At 46.4% G+C, this 23,410-nt stretch overlaps 1 protein-coding gene across 44 annotated transcripts in view; it reads left to right on the top strand.

Moving 5' to 3' along the window:
- rims2a (regulating synaptic membrane exocytosis 2a) overlaps positions 1-23,410 on the top strand; it is a 1,202,647-nt gene that overhangs the window by 851,101 nt on the left and 328,136 nt on the right. For 25 of the 44 annotated variants that reach the window (XM_038810037.1, XM_038809989.1, XM_038810036.1 and 22 more), the window contains 2 exons: positions 18,926-18,973; positions 20,847-20,891. The exons of 15 other annotated variants lie outside the window; for them this stretch is intronic. In XM_038810037.1, coding sequence (XP_038665965.1) covers positions 18,926-18,973; positions 20,847-20,891 — 93 coding nt within the window. The remainder of the gene's footprint in view (positions 1-18,925; positions 18,974-20,846; positions 20,892-23,410) is intronic. 4 more of the 44 variants (XM_038809996.1, XM_038809999.1, XM_038809992.1 and 1 more) reach the window with 1 other exon arrangement.

Here is a 23,410-nt window from a genome sequence, read left to right as displayed (position 1 = left end):
ATCGTCCCTTTCCATTGTAGATGATCGCAGAGCTGTGTTCTAGTCAATTAAAGCCAGACTTTGGTAAATCACTCGCCTCACGTACAATCGATGGTACATCAATCAGATCCTGTCATTCAATTTGGCAGAACTAGTTGGAAATCTGTTCTCGTGGATCTTCTGCCCTAAAAGCGACTACCACCGCCCCCCCCCCCCCCCCCAATTCAAACCTTGCCTCTTTAGTTAATACCTAGCTTATAATAATCAAAGGCAACCTCCACATTAAAAGCAAAATGTACCCTTTAATCTTCTCTGAATCCAAAATTTAGAAAGCATTAATTCCTACTCAGGAAACAATGCAAGTGTTACAATTTAAAATGTAAAATTATTCAGTGAATTTCAGGGCAAACCCAACATCTACAAAAACAAAACAATGAAGCAGCTCCTTTGAATCACAGGGTGCAGCAATTAAATTGAGCTGACATTGTTGTATCTGAACTGGAACTTGATGTTTTCTCCACTCTGTCAAATTGTCAGTTACCAAGAGATCCACGTCTGATTTACTCAGATATTGTGCTGATAATCTACTGTGTCACTTTAAAAAGAAAATGTGGATTGCGACAGCAAAAATAATGCAGGTAAATGTTGGCCGGACTTCTCCGGTCGTCGGGTTTCTCTTTTCCCACTTGGCTGCGCAACCCCGCCAGTGGGTTTCGCTGATTGAAAGCCTATTGTTGGGCCATTAGATCTTTCCCCTTCCTGTTCTTCATTCCAAATCAAATTTAGCCTGAGTTTGGAGCAGAGAAACAAACTGAGAATAAAGATGGTCTGTTTCTGCTGCTGCCACTCTTTCTACTTGCTCTGCTACTTGTCTTCACCTCAGTCCCACTGCTCACCCAGCGTGCAGTTTCCCCCATCACCACTGGAGGGCGGGTCTGCCGGTTCTGCAGGCCTGCGGTGGGAATGGAGTTGGAGCTGGAGTTGGCGGGCTAAAAGGCCCATCTCCGTTCCCAAATACACAGGCCCAGATCGTCGGATGGATATGCAGTGAACATGAGCTGCATCAGAAAGGCCTCGATATAGATTTAAATGAATTTAAAAATAATTTCAGAAGCATTTTAAAGGTATGTTAACATTTAAATGCTTACACATTCTCCATGTGTCCACGTGTGTCTCACCGCCACAACCCAGAGATGTGCAGGGTAGGTGGATTGGCTATGCTAAATTGTCTCTTAATTGGAAAAAATAATTGGATACTCTAAATTTATGTAAAAATTAAATAACATTTAAATGCATTTACCCCTATACTTCCCCATCCTCTACACCTCTATCCCCCATCATATCCACCTACCATAATACACATTATAAACATAGGGGACTGGATTCTCTGTTCTGGATACTAAGTGCTCCCGCCAAAGGAGACTCGCTACTGGTCTCCGCTGACACTAGGAGTGGCATTCGGCACGATTCCCTTTCCTTTTCCATGCTTATTGATGAGTGGAGGAGAGCTTGCCAGATTCCATCGGAACCCCGATATCGGGCCATCAATTTGAGCAGGCGGTCCGATACTGAGGTCCGGCGGCAGCCCCCTCTCCACCCCACAACACGAATCCTGCTGTGAAAAAGGGGACGTGAAAGCACTTAGCTGCTTTTGATATGAAGAACTGTCAATCATGGCAAGAATGTTCATAGAAAGTATGGTTAGCATCAAATCAGGATGCTTGAGATTCATTCAAGCGTGAAGGGAAAGATTAATAATAATCTTTATTGTCATAAGTAGGCTTACATTAACACTGCAATGAAGTTACTGTGAAAAGTCCCTTATCGCCACATTCTGGTGCCTGTTCGGGTACACAGCGAGAAAATTCAGCATGTCCAAATTACCTAATAGCACGTCTTTTGGGAACACTTGTGGGAGGAAACAGGAGCATCCGGAGGAAACCCACGCAGACACAGGGAGAACGTGAAGACACCGCACAGACAGTGACCCAAGCTGGGAATCGAACCTGGGTCCCTGGCGCTGTGAAGCTATAGTGCTAACCACTAAGCTATTGTGCTGCAGAGATAGATCTCTGATGGGGAGGACGGGCGGGGGGATTTACTTTGTGGGGAGGAGGTGGCTGTTGAGGAAGTGGGCCTTTCCGTTAGACTTTTGAGAGGCACCTCAGTTATGCACTGATCCATTGACCCACCGTGGAGTCTATTGCATCAGGCTCAAATCCCACTAGGAAGATTTCCTGCTGTTGGGGTCAGTGTATAATGGGGGTGTGGAGACTCGGGGTTCCAGCCATTTAATCATCTTCCTGCCAGCGTGAGGCGTGTAGCTTGTGCCGCTGCCGGTGTGGGACCTGAGCATCAGAACGGGATTGGCGCCAGGCTCCATTGGATCGGGAAACCCGCTACTGGTGTGGGGCAATAGAGAATCCACCCAATGAACTCAATTCCAAGGATTCAAAGGGTTTTCGCTGCACCTGAGAGGTGCCGGGCCTAATCTCACTGATAAGTCCCATTCCTCAGATTGGCTAACCTTTTGTCGAGGTATCATAATCTCCGAATACTGTTGCACTCGCCAACCCCCCCTCCCGAGCGCTGGCAGCCACACACCCCTCTCATTGCAGGTCCCTCTTCAGTCCCTGCTCCTTGCCAGTGTCAACCTGCCACCTTGCACTCCAAGGGAGGGGGCAGAGGAGTGGGTACCCTCACTGCACTTGCCTTCAGGGTGCCAAGGGCGGTCCTTCATGTGAGGTGGAAATTGGGAGGGAGGGGTTTGTTCTGGGCTGGAAAGTCTGAGGTCAGGGGTCTTTCCTGTGATGGGTTTCCTTTGACTCGTCTTCCCATCTGTACCCTTTTAATCCTTTGAACTGTCTGTCAGCGTGTCAAAATTAAAAATCTCTGAGAAGAGAGTGAAAGTCTTCCCAGATACAGCCTTAAACCTATAAAACTGCATGTCAGCAGGCCAATTTCAAAGATCTGTGAGAGGCAAAAGTATGCCCTGTAATATGGTGGCAACCTTTGAAGTTGTTTTTTAACAGTCAATTTCATAGCACTTTAACTCATTGAAGCCTCTCTGCAAATATAGAAGCATGAAAGCTTTGAACTGCATTGTTTACATTCAATTTTGCAGACTATTGCCTTTTGAACGCCTTTTGATTGACATGTCCAGGCAGTTTCAAAGGAAGAACACCATTGTTTATAGCTCCACAGAGGCCCATTAACTCTGCAGGGACTCTAAGGGCAGCACAGTGGCACAGTGGTTAGCATTGCTGCTCATGGCGCTGAGGACCCAGGTTCTATCCCAGCCCCAGGTCACTGTCCATTTGGAGTTTGCACATTCTTCCTGTGTCTGCGTGGGTCTCACCCTACACCCAAAAACATGGCAATTGGCCATGCTAAATTGCCCCTTAATTGAAAAAAAAAGAATTGGGTACTCTAAATTTATATTTAAAAAAACTCTGCAGGACTCCCGGCTAGGGGGGAGGGGGGGGGAGATGGGGGGGGGGGGGGGGGGGGGCGGTGCATGGATGGAGCATCCCAGAAGGCAGGCGATTTGGCCTTTCTGCCAGATGTTTACATTCATATTAGGTATAATGAGCTATTTGAATGTTCCCATCGGATCTGGGTGAACTTTGTCAGGGTGGGCTAGATTGAGGCCTGGTGTGAAACCAGTTTTTTGCCACCTGCCTGATTCACCAGGCCATCTGGCACCCCCAGAGAATCACCCCCCCCCCCCCCCCATGAATCTTACCAGCAGCTGAATAAACATTGTCGAGAGTAAAATGTTTTATTGGGGGGATGCATGGACTCTTGGATATATTCTAGTGTTGTAATTTGTTTATAAGTACTTAAGTGCATCTTCAAAACATAGTCAAGCACTTAGAAACACATAGAAAATTTGAATTGCATTTAAAAGCCCATAAATTCCCCAAATGCACAGTTTGACCTCAACTGCTAATCTTACCAGCTGCTGAACACTGGCCACCTCACAGAAATACAAGAAACCTTCCAGAGATGGGCTGATGATATAAATTAAATCAATTGGAGTGGGGTTATTTGGGAGCTGTACCCTCTCCTGGCCTCAGGAAAATGGCGCAGGATGGAAACAGAATTGGCATTTCTGGCCGCACCACTTGGCAGCCATTTTGTTTTCCACCCTGCCTCCGTTCCCGCTTAATTTGGAGCTGGAAAATTTAACTCAAATCTACAACCTTGTTCTGTCACCTTCAACTCTCCAACACATGACGAGAAATGCCATGGGAGATCTGCCAGTTGCCTAAGTAAATCGAAACATGGTAATTTAGTTGCTATTGCTGAAAGAGTAAAGTACACTAGCTTAGAATTTCCTGAATTATAAATGTATATATGCATACAGAATTAGGCTATTGAAATATGTAGGGTTTATTGGAACGTCCCTTTGTTAGCTGTGATAATGAAGTAAATTTTATTTTTCACTCTTTGGTTAATGCAAATTTCCAATTTATAATTTCCTAACCTCTATTGTCTCTGTTTTCTTCGTACTCGTACCACTACTCTTCCTTTGCGCCCTATACTCAGCACATGTCCCTCCTTCTCCCTGTGAAATCAGGACTTATTGCATTACCTCCTACTGAATTTTTCTTACTCAGTAACTACGGTACTCTTCACTTTGTTTTTTTTAATCCTCTGAACAGCTACAAACCTGGATTTGACAGCTTGATTGATCCCAGTCTTCTTTTATGTTCTTTTCAACCTTGGTGTTGTCCTCCATTATGATGCTTGGTTGTTGATCTATGTAGATTTATAATCTGGATCATAAACTAGCACATGTACAATTTACACATTATGACTGAACTATAAATTGTAAAGGGGTTGCAATGGGCAGCACGGTAGCATTGTGGATAGCACAATCGCTTCACAGCTCCAGGGTCCCAGATTCGATTCCGGCTTGGGTCACTGTCTGTGCAAAGTCTGCACATCCTCCCCGTGTGTGCGTGGGTTTCCTCCGGGTGCTCCGGTTTCCCCCCACAGTCCAAAGATGTGCAGGTTAGGTGGATTGGACATGATAAATTGCCCTTAGTGTCCAAAATTGCCCGTAGTGTTGGGTGAGGTTACTGGGTTATGGGGATAGGGTGGAGGTGTTAACCTTTGGTAGGGTGCTTTTTCCAAGAGCCGGTGCAGACACGATGGGCCGAATGGCCTCCTTCTGCACTAAATTCTATGAAAAAAATTAAATGAAAACTGAAACCAAACACACTCTCACTTAGGCAGGTTTTTCCACTCTCATTAGCTTTGGACAGGTTTGGCAACGGGAGCATAAAATATCACGAGAACGCTAAACTCGTGTCTTACATCAGCGTGAAAGCATGCTAGGAACACCCTCCCTCGCTTGTCAGTCACGTGCCACATTTCCCGCCTTTCAATGTCAGAAGCATCATTATCATATATTAACATCTCATTATTGGGCCTATATACTGGGATCATACACCCCCATCAAAAAATTAATTCACGGCAGCGTGATGCCAGTTGTTGCTGACAAATATGGAGGAAATGGTTTTGGGCCCCAATGGTCCCTTTGACCCTCCGAACTTGAAAAAAAAAAGGCTGCGACCATATTTTTTTAAAATGCAGCCGCACTGCGCATGCGTGCCCGATCATCAGTGCGCATGCACATATTTTTGCGCATGTGCACCGATGGTCGGGCACGCATGTGCAGTGTGGCCGAATTTTCTTTATCTGTTCCTGGCCATTTTGAAGGCCGTTCGCAGCCGGCATTATTAAAAGCCAGCGGATTTGTGGGAGTCAAATGGACAGCTCCGCGACACTCCTGACACCTGTCTGCGACCCACCCTTGGGTCGCGCCCCCGGGCTTGACAATGCCTGCTCTAGGGCTTTGGTTCTAACTCGGGTGACCAGGTTTTACATGGGGGTGACCAGGCTTAACTTGGGGGTGACCAAAGTTAAGTTGGGAAGGGTGACCCGGGTAGAACTGGGAGGGATGCGGGGGTAGAACTGGTGCCAGGCTAATGCTGGAGAGTTGCCAGGGTAACAGTGGAAGGGTACAGCAGTAACAGTGGAAGGTTGATTCCAGGGTACTGGGGTTAAGACTCGGAGGTATCCGGGTGTTACCCAGGCGAGGCCCATAGATTTTGAATAAGGGGCGGGATGGTACCGGGGATTCACTCGAGAGACTCGGGGGGGGGGGGGGGGGGGGGGGGTTGAGACTGCTGAGTTTGAAAAGCATCCTTCCTGAGGATGCATTCTGCTGCTGGGTCACAAGCGTCTTAGAAAGGCTGTGTTCAGAGGGAAGGGAATTCTGGAACATTGTGGTTGGCGAGTGGAGAGTCTGACAGTCAGACAGATGATTCTACTCAAACCTGGGGGGGGAGCTGGGCTCTAGGAGGCGGGATGTTCACAAGGGGATGGCTAATGGAAAGGAATGCCAATGATCAGTACCCCATTGCAACTTAGACCGTTCAGCAAGAACTCAATTGATATGCCTGGAGTCAAACTACTCATAATTATTCTCACTCAAGCATCAATTGTGTGCGTGAGTGCTACTGATTGCTGCTCAGCATTTAACCCTTGGCACACTGACTTCCAGAATCACTGACTGCTGTAGTGTGCTTGTAACATTGGCTGACTGGGGAAGCAGCTACATTCCCTTCGAGAGTTATTAATAGCACACTGCCCAGGAGAGCACGCCTAATCATTGGCTGTGTGCTTATGTGTATGTTGACAAGTGCTGCTCACAAACTAGAGTGAGTGCAAGGCCTTGGAGTAAAGCTTTGGACAAAGCCTGTGCTTCAGATGAGAGCTCAGTTTGCAGTAGAGTGGCCAGAGCTGTGGCCACTTGATCATGTGGTGTGGGGATAGGGTGGAATGGAATTGCCTAACCAGCTTGCAAAATAAGGTTTGGACATCAATGTGGTGACCAGGAAATGAGTGAGATTGGGCTTTGAGTGTCAGCTTCAGATGATAAATGGACAAAGAGTTGTCCTGAGGAGACAAATGCTATCGATCAAGCTTCTCTCTTTGATACTACAGTGAGGAGACCATCAGGAACGTGAAGCCTGATGATCTCACTGTCATTCTTCAAAGAACAAAGAAAAGTACAGCACAGGAACAGGCCCTTCGGCCCTCCAAACCTGCGCTGACCATGCTGCCCATCTAAACTAAAATCTTCTATACTTCCACGGTCTGTGTCCCTCTATTCCCATCCTATTCACCTATTTGTCAAGATACCCCTCAAACGCCACTATCGTCCCTGCTTCCACCACCTCCTCCGGCAGCGAGTTCCAGGCATCAACTACCCTCTGTGTAAAAAAACTTGCCTCGTACATCTCCTCTAAACCTTGCCCCTCGCACCTTAAACCTATGCCCCCTAGTAAATGACCCATCTACCCTGGGAAAAACTCTCTGACTATCCACTCTGTCTATGCGCCTCATAATTTTGTAGACCTAAAGGGTTACACTGGAACCCTAATTCTGATACACTCTGTCCTATCTGTTTTACGCTGAATCACTCCCTCACTCTGATTCACTGGATCCCCTATATTACACTGGATCCCCCCTCACTGTTACACAATATCCTCTGTGTTACACTGTATCCACTGTGTCACACTTTATCCTCTGTGTTACACTGTATCCCCCGCCCTGTCGCACTGTGTCCTCCCTCACTGTTACACTGTATCCTCACTGTTACACTGTATCCTCCCTTTGTAACACTGTATCCTCTGTATTACACTATATCCTCTCTGTGTGTTACACTGTATCCCCCTCACTGTTACACTGTATCCGTTCCCCTCACTGAGATACTCAGATATTCTATCTTATAGGTAGGAGAGAAGAAGAAGAAGTCTTCAGAGGTGCCTGGCTCACCAAAGGCAGGAGCAGAACTGTAAAGAGGAAGGAGTGGAAGGGACTGCTGCGCACGTAGGGGATAAAACCCAAAGAGGCGCCTCTCAGCGGCATTTTTGTGGACCTCTACAAACGGCGCCTAGCATACCGGCAAATATCTGAGAACCAGTGTCGCCGAAGATGACTGATATCCAGGGAACTGGTTGGCCACATCTAACAGGCATTGCATTTCACATAGCTCTCTGCTTGATCCCCACAGATCTGAGTGCCACATGAGTGCAGTCGATGGCACCCTGCACCTGTGGAAAACCAGAGATTTGCGCCGAACCCCTCACACTTGCATCCTGGCTTGCCAGATCTAGATAATCTTGTGAAGATTACGTTTGTCACACCCTGGATGCACTTGTGCGTGGAGGCTTCTGAAATCCCCACAGATTTCACTTGTGGAGCCTTGGAGGGATTCATTGGTGCACAATTGAGCGCTGCTGCAACGCTCAGCGACTCTGGCAGTGGATGTCCTCCAAGTCCCCGGGGCACCAAATCCTGCAGCAAGTGGCAGATGTGGCCAACCGGTTCCCTGGATATCAGTCATCTTCGGCGACACTGGTTCTCAGACATTTGCCGGTATGCTAGGCGCCGTATGTAGAGGTCCACAAAAACGCCGCTGACATTTTTCAGTGTCCACCGAGGCTGTGGGGTTAGCTCCTCGGGGACAAGGGCTATCCACTGAGGAGGTGGCTGATGATGCCTGCACGGAGGTCACAGAGTGCAGCTGAGACAAGATACAATGAAGCTTGGGCTGCAACTTGCACTTTGATCAAGTAGACCATGGGGATGCTGAAGATGAGTTTCCAGTGCCTGGAACATTCTGGTGGAGCCCTGCAGTATGAGGGTGTCATTCATCATGGTCGCTTGCTGCACCCTGCATAACTAGCACTACAATGGGGGGTAAGAACTGCCTAAGAAGGTGACCACGGAGCAGCATGTTTCCTTCGATGAGGAGGACGTTGAAGGGAATCAGGCTGAGGAGGTCCCCGCGGGAGAGAATTTTGCCATGTGGCAATGGCAATGTCCAGATGAGATGTGCCCAGGACCCGCCCATTGTTACTAGATTAATGGAGGGTGATGAGGGCATTGAGTAGGGACATCTTATTATCTTCTCATGGCTTTGTGAGCATCCCACTTGTGTCTGACTGATGGCAGTGCACACCCTCTTTGATAAGGTTCCTGTCATGGGGACGATATGGTTGCCCATAGTCCCTACATTCCAGGAGAATGACGATGATTTGCAGTGGGAACAGTGCACATATCCTCACAGATCTCTATGAATGTCTGACTTCTGTCTGGCTGATGGCAACTCACTTGCTGTCAGTGACTAGGATCATAACTTGGTGACGCAGTGGGGAAAGTTTCACCTCTTCTGACCACATGGCATCCTTCGTGAGCTGTACCCTTGAAATTCAGTGTCATCAGAGATAGAGTAAGAAGTCTTACAACACCAGGGTAAAGTCCAACAGGTTTGTTTCAAATCACTAGCTTTTGGAGCACTGCTCCTCCCTCAGGTGAACCTGCGGTGAATCCTTCCTTTACCTGAGCAAGGAGCAGTGCTCCGAAAGCTAGTGATTTGAAACAAACCTGTTGGACTTTAACCTGGTGTTATAAGACTTCTGACTGTACTCACCCCAGCCCAACGCCGGCATCCCCACATCATCAGAGATAGAAGCAGATGGGATGTGGGGGGGCAAGCCATACCCTAAAATTGCAGAAAAGGACATTGGCAATGACTTGAACATTGATGCTAACCCTGTATATTATGGTAGCTGTCCCCATTCCCAGTGAGATGCCGGCATAACTGATGTGTTCAGTCTCTATGATATGTTTAACACCAGGCCCCACGCTGTGCAACGAGAGCTTCTTAATGTTTCTCACTCTGACATTACGTCTTGTATATTCCAAACATCCACACTGGAGATGGAGGCAGCCTGCTCTCTGAAATGCCCTGTTGTCTATGATGACCTTGGCGGGTGCCATAGCAACTTAGAAATTAGGAGCAGAAGTAGGCAATTCAACCCTTTGAGCCTCCTCCACCATTCAATAAGATCCTAGTCTCAAATCCACCTCCCTACCTGTTCCCCATATCCCTTTAACATACTTTTTAATCAGAAATATATCTATTTCCTGCTTGAAACCATTTAATAACTCCGATTCCACCGCACAATGGGGTAGCAAATTCCACAAATTCACCATCCTCCACGAAAAGCAGTTCGTCCTCATCTCAGTTCTCAATCTACTGCATCCCAACCTATATCCATGATCTCTCATTGTAGGTTGTCCTACAAGGGGGAACATTTTGCCATGTGACGAAGTCCAAATGAGATGTGCTCAGGACCCGCCCATTGTTACTAGATTAATGGAGGGTGATGAAGACATTGAGTGGGGACATCCCATTATCTTCTCATGGCTTTTGTGAGCATCCCACTCGTGTCCGACTCATGGCATGACACACCCTCTCTGATAAGGCTCCTGTCATGGGAACGTTGTGGTTGCCCATAGTCCTTTCTCAGTCCCTTTTACTATTATGTACATCTCGATCAGATCCCCTACCATCCTTTTAAACTTCAGCAGGAGAATCCAAAACGGTTTAATGCCTCCTCATGCGCCAACCCTTTCATCCCTGGAATCAATCTGGTGAACCTCCTCTGAACTGCCTCCAATGTCACCACATCCTTCCTCAAATAAAGAGACAAAAACTGGACACTATTCCAAATGTGGTCTCTCCAACACCCTGTACAATTGCAACAACACTTCTCTACTTTTATACTCCAGTCCTTTTGCAATAAACACTAACATTCCGTTTGCCTTTTTAATTACATACTGTACCTGCATCCCAACTTTCTGCGATTAATGAACAAAGACACCCGGACCGCTCTGCCCAGACGCATTTTGAATCTGCTGACCATTTAGATAATAACTTGCTTTTCTGTTTTTTTGGCCAAAATGGATAACCTCACACTTATCTACACTAAACTCCATTTACCAAATGTTGACCGTTCTCCTAGTCTATCTATATCCATCTGTAAAATCTTTATCTCCTCTTCATTGTCTGCTTTCCGACCTATTTTAATACTATCTGACAATTTTGCTATGTTAAACTTTGTTCCAGCTTGCAGATCATTTATGTAGCTTGTGAATAGTTGAAGTCTGAGGACTGACCCCTGCAGCACCCCACTAGTTATAGTTCGCTAGCAAGAGAAGGACCCATTTGTCCCGACCCTCTACTATCTCTTTTTGTTATAAATTAATTTATTTTCCCAATTAAGGGGCAATTTAGTGTGGCCAATCCACCTACCCTGCAGATCTTTGTGTTGCGGGGGTGAGATCCACGCAGACAAGGGGAGAATGTGCAAACTCCACACGGATAGTGACCCGGGGCTGAGATCGAACCCGGATCCTCAGCACTGTGAGGCAGCAATGCTAACTGCGCCACTGTTCTGCCCTCGAACCCTCTGTCAGTCAGCCAATCTTCAATCCAAGTTAGTACTCTACCCCCAACCCCCTGTGATCTCACGGTCTTGATCAGTCTTTTATGCGGCACCTTGTCAAACACTTTCTGGAACTTTAGATGTACCACATCGACAGATTCCCTCATCCACCTTGCTGGTTACATCCTCAAAGAACTTGAGCAAGTTTGTCAAGCATGACTTACCTTTCATAAAACAATGCTAACACTGTGGATTGAGCTTTGTCTTTCCAAATATTCAGTCATTTCTTCCTTAATGATTGATTCCAGCAACTCCCCCACCACAAAGGTCAAACTAACTGGTCTACTTTTGCCTCTCTCCCTTTTTGAATAAGCACGTCACATTAGCGTGTTTCCAATCCACCGGGACACTTCCAGAATCCAGGGAATTCTGAAATATCACAACCAATGCATAGACTATCTCTGCTGCTACCTCCCTTAATACCCGAGGGTGCAGGCCATGGGGTCCCGGAGACGTATCTGCCTCCAATCCCATTAGTTTATTTAATAACGTCTCCCTAGTAATGGTTATTGCACCAAGTCCCTCTGCATTAACTGCAGTTTTTGGAAAATGTTCATTACCTTCTACCGTGAAGAGACAGGCAAAATATTGGTTCAGTGCATCCTTCATTTGTTCCCCATTATTACCGGACCAGCATCGTCCTCTAAAGGGCCAACTAGCTTGTCTCTTCCTCCTTATATAGTTATAGAAGCTTTTGGAATCAGTGTTCGTGTTTTCTGCTAGTTTCCTTTCGTAGTTCACCTTGGCTCTTTTGATTCTATTTTTAGTAGCCTTTTGCTGAACCTTAATTTTCTCCCAATCCTCCAGTTTACCACTAACTTTTTTAGTAAGGAATGCCGTAGTTTCTGCCTTTATGTTTTCCTTGATTTCCTTGTTTAGCTTTGGAACATTTTTCTCCCTTTTACAATTCCTCTCAGGAATATATAATTGAGAGGTATTTAATATCTCCCTGAACAGCCACCATTGTTCCTCAACTGTCCTACCCTCAATTATTTGTGCCCAGTCTACTTGGGCCAACTCTTTCCTCAGGCCTGTATAATTATCTCTGCCCAACGCTAAAACTCTAGTGTGGCACTCTGTCTTCTCTTGCTCAATCTGAATTTGAATGTTCTCTGGAAGGCCGAGGCCTGGAAGACCCCAGCCTGCTTTTGGGGTTCTGCTGTGTGCGACAGTGCCACCCTCCACGGCTTGCGGAGCTGAAGTAGTCACAGGAAGAGGGGATTCAGATGGATGAGACACTCGTGGAATCACTTGAGTGGTTGGCCACAGGGTGTGCTGCAGTTTCTCCTCCCTATAGGTGCCTGAGGGCCCCTGCCTTCCTCTTTGGAATAGAGGGCCAGCTGCAGTGAGCTGAAGAAGCCCCGCTGCCCCTTGGCATTGGCACTGCAGCAGTGCAGAACAAAAGGTTAGCACCTAGATCTCCATGGCTAAATCCTCATTTGTTTTATCGCCCCCGGCCTCTCCATTAGCATAGGAGTGGTCAACATCCTTCCTGGCCAGCTGGATGGCTCTGTCTACAAAGTCTATCAAAACCTTGAGTTCTGGCATCCTGCCACCCATCTGAGATCCCTCCGGGTGTGCCAGTGTCACCTGTATCAAAACAGATGGAGAGAGCAGAAGCAGGGCAGGTGCCAGGGCAGATGATAAGGATACCTGGCATATGTGGAAGGTGAAAGGGACAAATGAGGTGATGAGGACACAATCTGCTGGAGAGATGAAGATGTGTGTGGGAGAGCGAATGGTGGTGTCACTCGAGCTGGCACTGAGTGAGATCACTGTGGATGTGTAATAGTTGTGTGAATTGAGAGTGAGGAGAAGAGTAACTTACCCTGGCAGAACAGAGGAGATTGTTCATCCTCTTGTGGCACTGGATGGCTATCCCCTTCTGTAAGGGCTTTGATGCTCATGATCGCTGCCACCGCCTCCTCCTATACTGGGTTTGTGAACTTGCTGCTAGGTTTCCGCCCAGAGTGTGGGTAGATTATTTCACGGCGGGCGTCAGCAGCATTGAATAGTCTCTCTACGGAAGCATTGGAGAAATTCGGGGTGGATTTCCTGGCAGCCATCACCTCTTGGCTAGCTGCGAAATGTGGCTGCTGTGCCCTGGGGCAGCTTTTAAATATGGCACCCCGATGATTGCAGCACTGAGGTGATAGTGGGTCGGTCAATCAGAGGCCGCCCTGCCAAAGATATAGCATGCAATCGTGGACTGAAAATCTTTGGCACTAAGTGCTGCGTTCTACGGCAGGAAAAGATGCCATTGCCGTCGGCGGCTCAACACTCCTTTCCCGCCTGCCAACGGGAAATTCTTTAAATAATTTGATAATTCTTTATCAATCTTAATACCATTAACACAGATTTTAAAAATCCACAGGGGATTCTTCTGCTGCAGGTTCAATAGTTCCCTCATGTTATAACCCACAAGTAAATTAACTTCCCCGCCAACTTTGCAGAATACGAGCTCCCCCTTTAAGAGGGCGGGGGACCTTGGGTGCGCGATGTCCAAACAGACACAAAGAGAGTCTGACACCCTCCTTCCCCACAGGCTTCGGGGGATTCTTCAGACTTGGAGGGGGGCGGGAGGGATGTTACAACCCACAAGTATCTTACAGGGTGGGAACAACTAACTGTCCCGTAAACCTTGCAGAATACAAGCTCCACTGTTAAGGGGGTGGGAGTCCTCTAAACAATGCCAGTTGTGCGACATATAAAGTCGGCCAGTCAGACACCGGCAAGTTGGGATTTACCATGTGATGTATATAATAGTGATTGTAAATAAACTAAGTTTCTGTGGATAACTCGGTGTAGACTCCTTTGTGGCCTTCTAAAACTGCTGATGAGGGTCAAAGTGGATAGCTATCAACGCTGCAACACCATTGGATAAGCCACGTCCCAGTCCCTGTTGGATGAAGGTTGGAGTTTTCTCTTATTATGCCTCTGTTCGGATGGTTTTGACACCAGCTTGGAAGACCTGAATCAGTATGCAGAGCAAATGCACTTCTTTTTCGGGACAAACAATATCACGGAGAATGATCGCTGGATAGCCACCTTGCTGACTGCCTGTGGCCCATACGTTCAGAGTGATACAAAGCCTTACCTATCCAGCAGCACCCAACACACAAACCTTTGACCAATTAGTTGCTCTAGTGGCACAGCACCCAACTCCACCCATTATTGTACAGCGGTATCATATTAATACCACAGAGAGGACCCCGTGTGAGTCCGTCACTGAGTATTTGTCCAGGTTGCGCAAGATTACCGAACTTTGCGAATATGGACTGCCTTTCAGGAAATGCTGCGAGATCGTTTAGTGTGCGGCATTAACAATGCCGCCACTCAAAAGAACTATTTGCCGAAACTACCCTGAATCTACAACAAGCCATGCAAATTTTGCAGTCCCGGGAAAGCACAGAGTGAGTGGTGCAGGAAATGCAAGGCATGGAAGCAAATGTCTTGGGGCGTGCCCACTCCCGCACGGAACCCTTCCCCAGACCGCCACCCTGCCCTGGACCAAGCACTGTAAAGGCCCAAGCCGTTGGGTGAAGGTTGAGTTGTCCCGACGGGAAATCTCCCCGGAATTGGCAGAGGGCAAGCTGGATCGTTGCGGGATGTGTGATCACTGGCCCACGTGCAAGCGCAGACCGCAAACCATCCAGGGATCCAGGCGCCCCGGTACAGATAGGTATCAGCCTATAGCCCATACCTTCCACCTGGATGAGCCTGAAGAGGATGACTGCATGCAGTTAAATTGCGTGGCAACTTTTGTTGGACATTTGAATGGGTATTTGTTGGACATGGAACTGGACACTGGCTCGGTGGTTTTCATTATGGTGCAGAATACGTTTGACCGCTTTAATCAAAGAATACAGAATTTGAGCCTAACCGACATCAGGGCTAATTTGACCACCGACATTGGTGAGCTATTGGACATTGCAGATACCACCATGGTCCAGTGGTTTATGATTGCCAATCAGTGTGCCCCCTGCTTATTGTCATCAGGGGACAAGGCCATGATTGGTTGAACAACTTACAGCTAAATTGCCAGCGCATCCTCCAGATGTGGTCCGGAGGCTTAGACGAAGTGTTGCAACCCAGACTGGGGAAGACAAAAGGGGCCATAGCCCACGTTCATGTCAACTTGGGAGCCCAACCTTGGTATTCCAGACATGCCTAGTCCCCTATGCATATTTAAACAAAGTGGAAACAGTCGGTTGGAGAATCTGGGCATCATCAGGCTCATTCGTTTTGCGGACTGGGCAGAGCCGATGATGCCAGTGTTAAAACCAGACAAGACAGTCTGGTTGTACAGGAACTATAAGCTCACCTTGAGTACGGCTTCAAGGTTGGATTGCTACCCCATGCCTTGTATTGAAGATCTTTACATGAAGCTGGGCTGCCTTTCAGGCTGTCCTCCGCCTGTGCTATATTTCAATGAGTAATAGAGAATATCCTGAGGTGTTTGCCGCATTTGGTGGTTTATTTAGATCACGTGCTGGTCGCGGTAACGACCGAACAAGATCATCTGGAGAACCTTGAGGGAGTAAGGAACATTTCTCTGATCTGGTGTCTGCTTGTGGCGGGAGTAATGTGTCTGTAATTCTGGGGAGGTGGTCTACCTAGGTTACCGGGTGGACCACAAAGACTTACACCCCATCGCAGACCAGGTGCGCGCCATTCAGCAGACCCCGACGGATGCCACAGAACTTTAGTTATTTTTAGAACTTGTTAACCATTATGGCAAGCTCATCCCGAACCCTGTTGGCCCCCTTGCTTCTCCTTTTGAAGAGGAATCAAGTGTGGGCGTGGAGGAAGCCGTAAGAAATGGCTTTTTTGCAGGTGAGAAGGCAGTTATCTTCTTCTGGGTTAATGACCTACTACGATCTCTCCAAACCCTTACTCGTCAGGTGAAGCATCGCCTTATGGTATTGGGGCTATCCTGTCACACTGCATGGGGAACGGCGGGGAGCGGCCGATTGCTTTTGCCTCTCCGACGCTGGCTGCGATGGAACGCAAATATGTGCAGATTGAAAAACAGGTTCTGGTGGCGGTCTACACAGTGAAAAGGTTTCACCAGTACGTTTATGGCTGCCATTCCACTATAATTCTGGACAATTACTTGGACTTTTTAAAGAGGACAAGGCGATCCAACCCATTGCCTCCACAAGGACCCAGCGCTGGGCCCTCCTGTTAACTGCCGACGAATATTCTTTAGAGCGGGTGGTACAGAAATTCAAAAGCAGCCTCATAAAAGCAGTCTTCAAGGTCAATGGAAACAAGCAATGGCTCATTTCTTATTTTGCGACAGGACCCACCCCACCTGCAGTGACTGGGGTAGCCCCAGCTGAAATGCTGCTGGAGCGTAGGCTTCGAACCACCTTCAGTATGATTTTCCCAACATAGGTGCAAAACTGCGCCACAAGCAGGAGCTGCAAGGGCATTGCCCCATTTAACGTTGACCACTCAGATGCTTTGTACCAATTGATTCGGTGTATATTCAAAACTTTGAAGATGACGCCCATGTCTATCCTGGGCCAGACAGGGCCGGTTTCCGATCAAGTACGAGTACAAGGTTGAATCATGCATGTCGTGGACACGGATTCGGAAATGAAAACTCAACCATCAGACATCTCAGATGGGGAGTACAGTAGCCACCGGCGGAGCAGCCACCATGACGTTCCACTCGGAAGCGGCGTTCGCCTTCCAGGTTCACTCCACCCGATCCGTCACCTCGGGTGCACGATGTCCAACCAGATGCAGAGTCCAACATCCTTCTTCCCCACAGACATCAGAAGATTCTACAGACTTTGAGGGGAAGGGATGTTACATAGAGCATACAGTACAGAAGGAGGCCATTCAGTCCATCGAGTCTGCACCGACCCACTTAAGCCCTCACTTCCACCTTATCTCCATAACCAATAACCCCTCCTCACCTTTTGGTCATTAAGGGCAATTTATCATGGCCAATCGACCTAACCTGCACGTCTTTGGACTATGGGAGGAAACCGGAGCACCCAGAGGAAACCCACGCAGACAGAGGGAGAATGTGCAGGCTCCACACAGACAGTAACCCAGTGGGGAATCGAACCTTGGACCATGGCACTGTGAAGCCACTTGTACTACCGTGCTGGATGTTATAACTCACAAGTATCTTACAGGGTGGGAACAACTAAATTCCCCATAAATCTTGCAGAACACGAACTTCCCTGTTAAGCAGCTTGCAATTCCATTGTTCTTACTGCGTGTTTTGGTAGGTCCATAATCTTTGTTTACTGTGTGCCTATGACAGGGAACATGTTAAATTGTATTATTTTCCATTATAGTCAAAAGTTGAACACTGGGCGCGATGTAATGGAAAGGTTTCTAAGTGTCATTTGTGGCAGGTTTTATTGGGAGCTCTCTCCGGCTCTGCCGTCACGTTCCCCAACGCTATCTAACCACACTGTTTTGGGCCTAGGGAATTTCTCACCGGTTTAACTCACACTTAGAATTACTTTCATCGCTGGGGGTGCTGAACTCACTGGCCAGACTGGCTCCTCAGAGATCAGTCCGCCATTTTGAGAGGATGCTCCGATCTCAAAGTGAGCTTGTGGGACTCCCCCCCCCCCCCCCCCCCCCCCCACCCCCACCCATGGGCAGTGTCACCACTCCACACATATGGGCATTACGCCAAGTGATGACACCCCACTATGGTGTCCCTGAGGCCCTCTCTTCAGGCCCCCCACCCTTCAATGCTCCCAATCTCCCAGAGGCCCCTCCTTAGCTGCCCTGCACCCCCAATCCTTCTTAACGCCCCCCCCCCCTTCCTTTCATGAGCATGATCCTTGCACTGTCCCCATGGCAGTGCTTCTGCCAGCTTTGCAGTGCCACCCAGGCACTTTGGCAGTGCCAAGGTACTCACATTCCAGGGGGAGGACCCAGGAGCCACCTTGCACTGTGACCACCCAGGAGCCTCCGATGTCCCTGGAGACCCCTCGGGCGCCGCTCTGCCTGATCCACGTTTGTATGGACCAGCACTGACTGAATAGTACCCAAATGGGGCTCTCTGGAGAGGCCGATGGATCCAGCGAGGTTGGTAGATCCTGGGTGAGCTCACCTAAGTAGGTTTAACACGAGCATGCTTGGTCACACCCATTGTGGGTAGGATCCTGACCTCAATGCCTTGCTAGATCTGGGTAGGGACTGTCTGCCAGGAAGCCCGTGGGATGCTTCACCCTGGCACCTACCAGCCGCGTCGCATTCCCAGTCGACAGTGGCGTGGCCAGTAGATCGCTCCCACTGTGATGTGTGTTTTATTCTTGGGTACTTCAAATCAGTTAAAATACATTTCACAAATAATAATAATCTTTATTGCCACAAGTAGGCTTACATTAACACTGCAGTGAAGTTACGGTGAAAACCCCTGAGCCAATGTAGTTAAACTTAGATATGCTTGCTGGAATATACCATGGTTCTGACACTTTATGCCCTCATAGTTACATTTTTGGGGGCTTATTTTTGCTGCACATAACAAATGTGAACCTGTCTGGGAGCAGTTTTACAGTCTAAATTGTAATTTTGTTGGTATTATCTAGAAGAAGACAATGAAAAAACTCTGGAGCAGTTGTCAGAGATGGAGGAAGGTCTGTCTTGTCTGTGACCATGTAGAATTTGTGTGCTGTGTTGTGTTCATGTTATTGTAACTCTGTGTTTTATTATTTATTTATTTCCTTTCAGTTAAAGGAATTGCCCTGTTCATTTAAACAGCGCAAGTTCCACATTTTATTTTGGCTACCAGTGATTGTCCTGTGTATTCTGCCAACAAATTTTGTTCTTCCTGTCAAAAATAAATGTTTATGCCCATTGTACGAGAAAATCCACAGACAACATTGAGTTGCCTTCCATCAGCCCAAATGCAATATCTGAACACCATATAATGAAATATATGTATCACGCAAAAATATCCTCTCTACATATTATGTGCACAATTTGAAACAGGTTACTTTTAAAACGAACCAGTTTCATCATAAAGCCATCTTATAATTAAAAGATTGAGTTCATTAAAAAAAACAATTGTATGCAGAAATTGAACCATCCAGTGGTAAGAACGAAGAATTCCAATTGGGAATGGTTACTGTGAGAAGTTATTTTGTCAGTGTTCAGCAACAGAACAATTTTAAATGTGAATTATGCACTACAGAATAAAACATAGCTAAAATTAGCAGTCTGTGAATTAATTACGAAGAGTGGTCAGGTCTATACTGAGTTTACTTTGTAACAATTGGCCGTTTTGGGAAAGAAGCATTAGAACTGGCAGAAAGGAGAACCTTACAAATGCAATTAGCAATGGACTTTGTAATGATACATATAATCTAAGGAGAGTAAAGGGTTAACAAGATGATATTCATATATCTCAACACTGGATGGCATCACTGAGTAGTCTCATAAAAGGCTGCGTCTCTAAGCATTCTGGGAGAAACTTATGGAGAAGGATAGTGTGAGGTTGAGTTAGAGTGTTGGTTGTATTAGACAGACATAATAGATCACTGTAACATAGATTCAATACTGTTAATTTGTTAGCTATTACTTAGTAGAATGTGTGAACCATTTAAAGTAGTGCAGCACGGTAGCATAGTGGTTAGCACAATTGCTTAACAGCTCCAGGGTCCCAGGTTCAATGCTTGGGTCACTGTCTGTGCGGAGTCTGCACATTCTCCCCGTGTGTGCATGGTTTCCTCTGGGTGGTCCGGTTTCCTCCCACAGTCCAAAGATGTGCAGGTTAGATGGATTGGCCATGATAAATTGCCCTTAGTGTCCAAAATTGCCCTTAGTGTTGGGTGGGGTTACTGGGTTATGGGGATAGGGTGGAGGTGTGGGCTTGGGTAGGGTGCTCTTTCAAAGAGCCAGTGCAGACTCGATGGGCTGAATGGTCTCCTTCTTTACTGTAAATTCAATTATTCTAGTGTATAATAAACTAGCTTTCTTTTAAATACATAGCTTGATGTTCTTTGTAAACACTACAACTTTTAACTATCTTGGAGAACAATACAAGGAACATCACAGAGTTCATCAGTAACCTCAGACATAAATAATGGAAATGATCCATTCATGACATGTACATATCACAACCTCTGTGGAAAGTAATCCAACTTAAAACATGTGTTAACAAAACATGATAAAATTATATATAAACTCAAAAAGAAGAAGAATGGTTCACTCGAGTTGTGTCTAATGCAACCGCGTTGAATCTTTATTTCTCCCCCTTCAACTGTATCTGTTTGGATCAGAAAGTGCTGCTTCCTAATTTAATCTGATGGCTGACTCATCCCGTGTGATTATTTATATGTATGTTTTTCCCCCATGTTGTGTTACTGTGCTGTTTGCAACATGTTGAATACTATTTTCATCTTCTGTGCATTGGACAGTCCAGATGTTGCATAGCTCCAGCCTCTTCTGTTCCTCATGTGTCGTCACTGTCTATTAATTCCAATGTTTGTTTTCTTTAATGTTATAAAGATGCTGAGGAGAAAGCTCATTTTACGTCTGATAACGGGAGGAAAGGCAAGTTTTTTGAATATTTTAGGGTGGTTGAAGTGCACTTGTTTGTTGAATACGTAGATAGTTTTGCAGCAATATATACACATGTATGTCTTTGTGAACTGACAGATGTTCTTCTTTTGCTTGTGCCTTCCACGTTTCAATGTTGTTCATCAGTGTTTGCTCTATTGTCAGGTTTGACCTTATGTCCTGGTTTTAAATAGTAAGTCCTTTTGTGAAGATCATTTCACGCTTAGACAACCCTACATTCTTTGGTTGAATGGATTGTCAAAGAAAAGAGTGACCTAATTTTAGGACAAGTCGAGACTGTTAAGGGAATTATAATAACCATTGAATATTCAAAGACTTTGATTTTAACTGGCTCCTCCTGGTGGACAATGGGCAGAGGGGGCAGTTAAAGTAACGGGAGTCAGTTCCCCCATATTAACCAGCGCTTTTGAGAAGGTGAAGGGAGAAAGAGCGGGAAGGAGGCTGGGTCCTGTTTAAAGATACAGATCAGGTCCGTTGGTGGCATCAGGATCCAATCTGCATTTCCATGCTGAGGCCTGAACATGGACACAGCGTCAACAAAACCTGTCAGGAGCTGGGCCCTGGCCAGGAGAGGCCCAGCAGATCACTTACAAACTTAACTTTTAGGCTTTGTTGTGGGCCAGGGGAGAAAGCTGGAAAGACGTTTTTGGCCTCCTTTGTGCAAAGTAAGTCTCCACCTTCTCCCAGTCACCGCGACAGCCTTTCAGGCCCACCCCACACAGGTTGCAGTCTTGGCCACTCAGAACTGATTCTGATTGTGTCATCATGCTTGGACTGCAATTTAAACTCCAGCCTGATCAATGAAAGCATTGCGGTTTTCCCACCCGGCTAAACCAGAGCAAGAGACGAGCCTTCCTATCCACTCTATAATTGTTCAGACTTCAGTTCGATTTCCCCTCAGCCTCCTCAGTTCTAAAGAAAACAAGCCTGGCCTATCCAGTACTTCCTCATAACGACAACTCTTCAGTCCAGAAAACATTCTGGTAACTCCACTATATCCCCTCCAGTGCAATCTTATCTGTCTTATAGTGCAGTGACCAGAACTGCATGCAAATCGTCAGTTGAGGTCTAACAATTATTTTATACATTTCCAGTACACGCTCCCTGCTCTTATATTTTATGCATTGGATAATAAAGGCAAGTATCCCCTATGCCTACTTGACCACCTTATCTACATGTCCAGCCATCTTCAAGAATCTGTTGACATGGTTTCCAGGGTCCCTGTATTCCTCTATAGATCTCATTATACTACCATTTATGGTACATTCCCATGTTTCTTTTACCCTTCCCCAATTGCATTACCTCTCATTTTTCCAGATTGAACTCCACTTGGCACTGTTCCACACAGACTGCAGCATTGCCAACTACACAGCAAATTATTGTATCATCAGCAAACTATTTAATCATAGCCTCGACATTCAAATCATTGATATCGTTATGGGCCAGGGCTGAGAAACTCCAAAGTGTATTATGAAGCTCACCTGACCGATAACTTTTATGTTGAATTTGACTAGGATGAGCTCAAGAGCCTTCACTTGAGGTGTGATTCATCAGACTTCCTGGGCTCTTTTATGAAAACAAAGTTTGTTATAAGAATGTAATTAACATATATAAAACACTTAGTATTTTGTTATCAATTACGAACATGAAGAAACACACAACAGCTACTGTAACCTATGTATCTAAATCTTAATGAATCCCCCTTAGCTGTTCCAATCCAATAACAAAATCCAATAAAACCAAAACCCCTTTCAACGGCGTGGCCCAGCACACTGTAATCTCACTTGAATGGAACTCGTCCTTTCCCTGAGATTCTGGTCCAGTTCCCAAACCAACAGATTCAAAACTCTTTCCGAAAGTTAACGCTAGCTTTAAGGTTACCAAGGCAGTTTGCCACACCCAATGTACTTTCAGTTCACTGGAACAGCTTTAAAATAAAACAGAGAACACAGGGAAACTTCCTGCAGTCCAAATGGACAAACCGAAAATGAAACCAAAACACTAAACCCCCTCTCACCTGAAAGCCACAGCCCAGCTCCACCCACAAATGACATCACTGAAGCCGTGCTACAAGCCATGTGGTAAACAAAACCTTTCTTAAAGGGACACTCACAGTTATAATATACATAGCAGGGGACCTAGGAGTGAGCCCTCGGAAACCATATTGAAATGTCCTCCCAGTCACCAAAACATTTATTGAGCATTACCTTTGCTTCCTGCCTCTGAGTTGATTTTGGATCCAACTTATCACTTTATCTTGGATCACAGGGGTTTTTTCTCACGTGATCAGGATGCCATGTGGAACCTTATCAAAATCCTTGCTAAAATCTATGTAGACCATGTCAAACACATAACCCTACATCAACCCTACTTGTTGCCTTCTCAAAAAAAATCAGTCATGTCTGTGAGACACAGCTTTCTCTTAATGATTCCATGCTGACAGTCTTTGATTAATCCTTGCTTTGCAAATGAAATTAATCCTTTACCTCAGA

Source organism: Scyliorhinus canicula, chromosome 10 (assembly GCF_902713615.1).
Source record: "Scyliorhinus canicula chromosome 10, sScyCan1.1, whole genome shotgun sequence".
Classification (NCBI taxonomy): Eukaryota; Metazoa; Chordata; class Chondrichthyes; order Carcharhiniformes; family Scyliorhinidae; genus Scyliorhinus; species Scyliorhinus canicula.
Note: the sequence above shows the minus strand (reverse complement) of the source record. Positions and strands in the feature narration are given on the sequence as shown.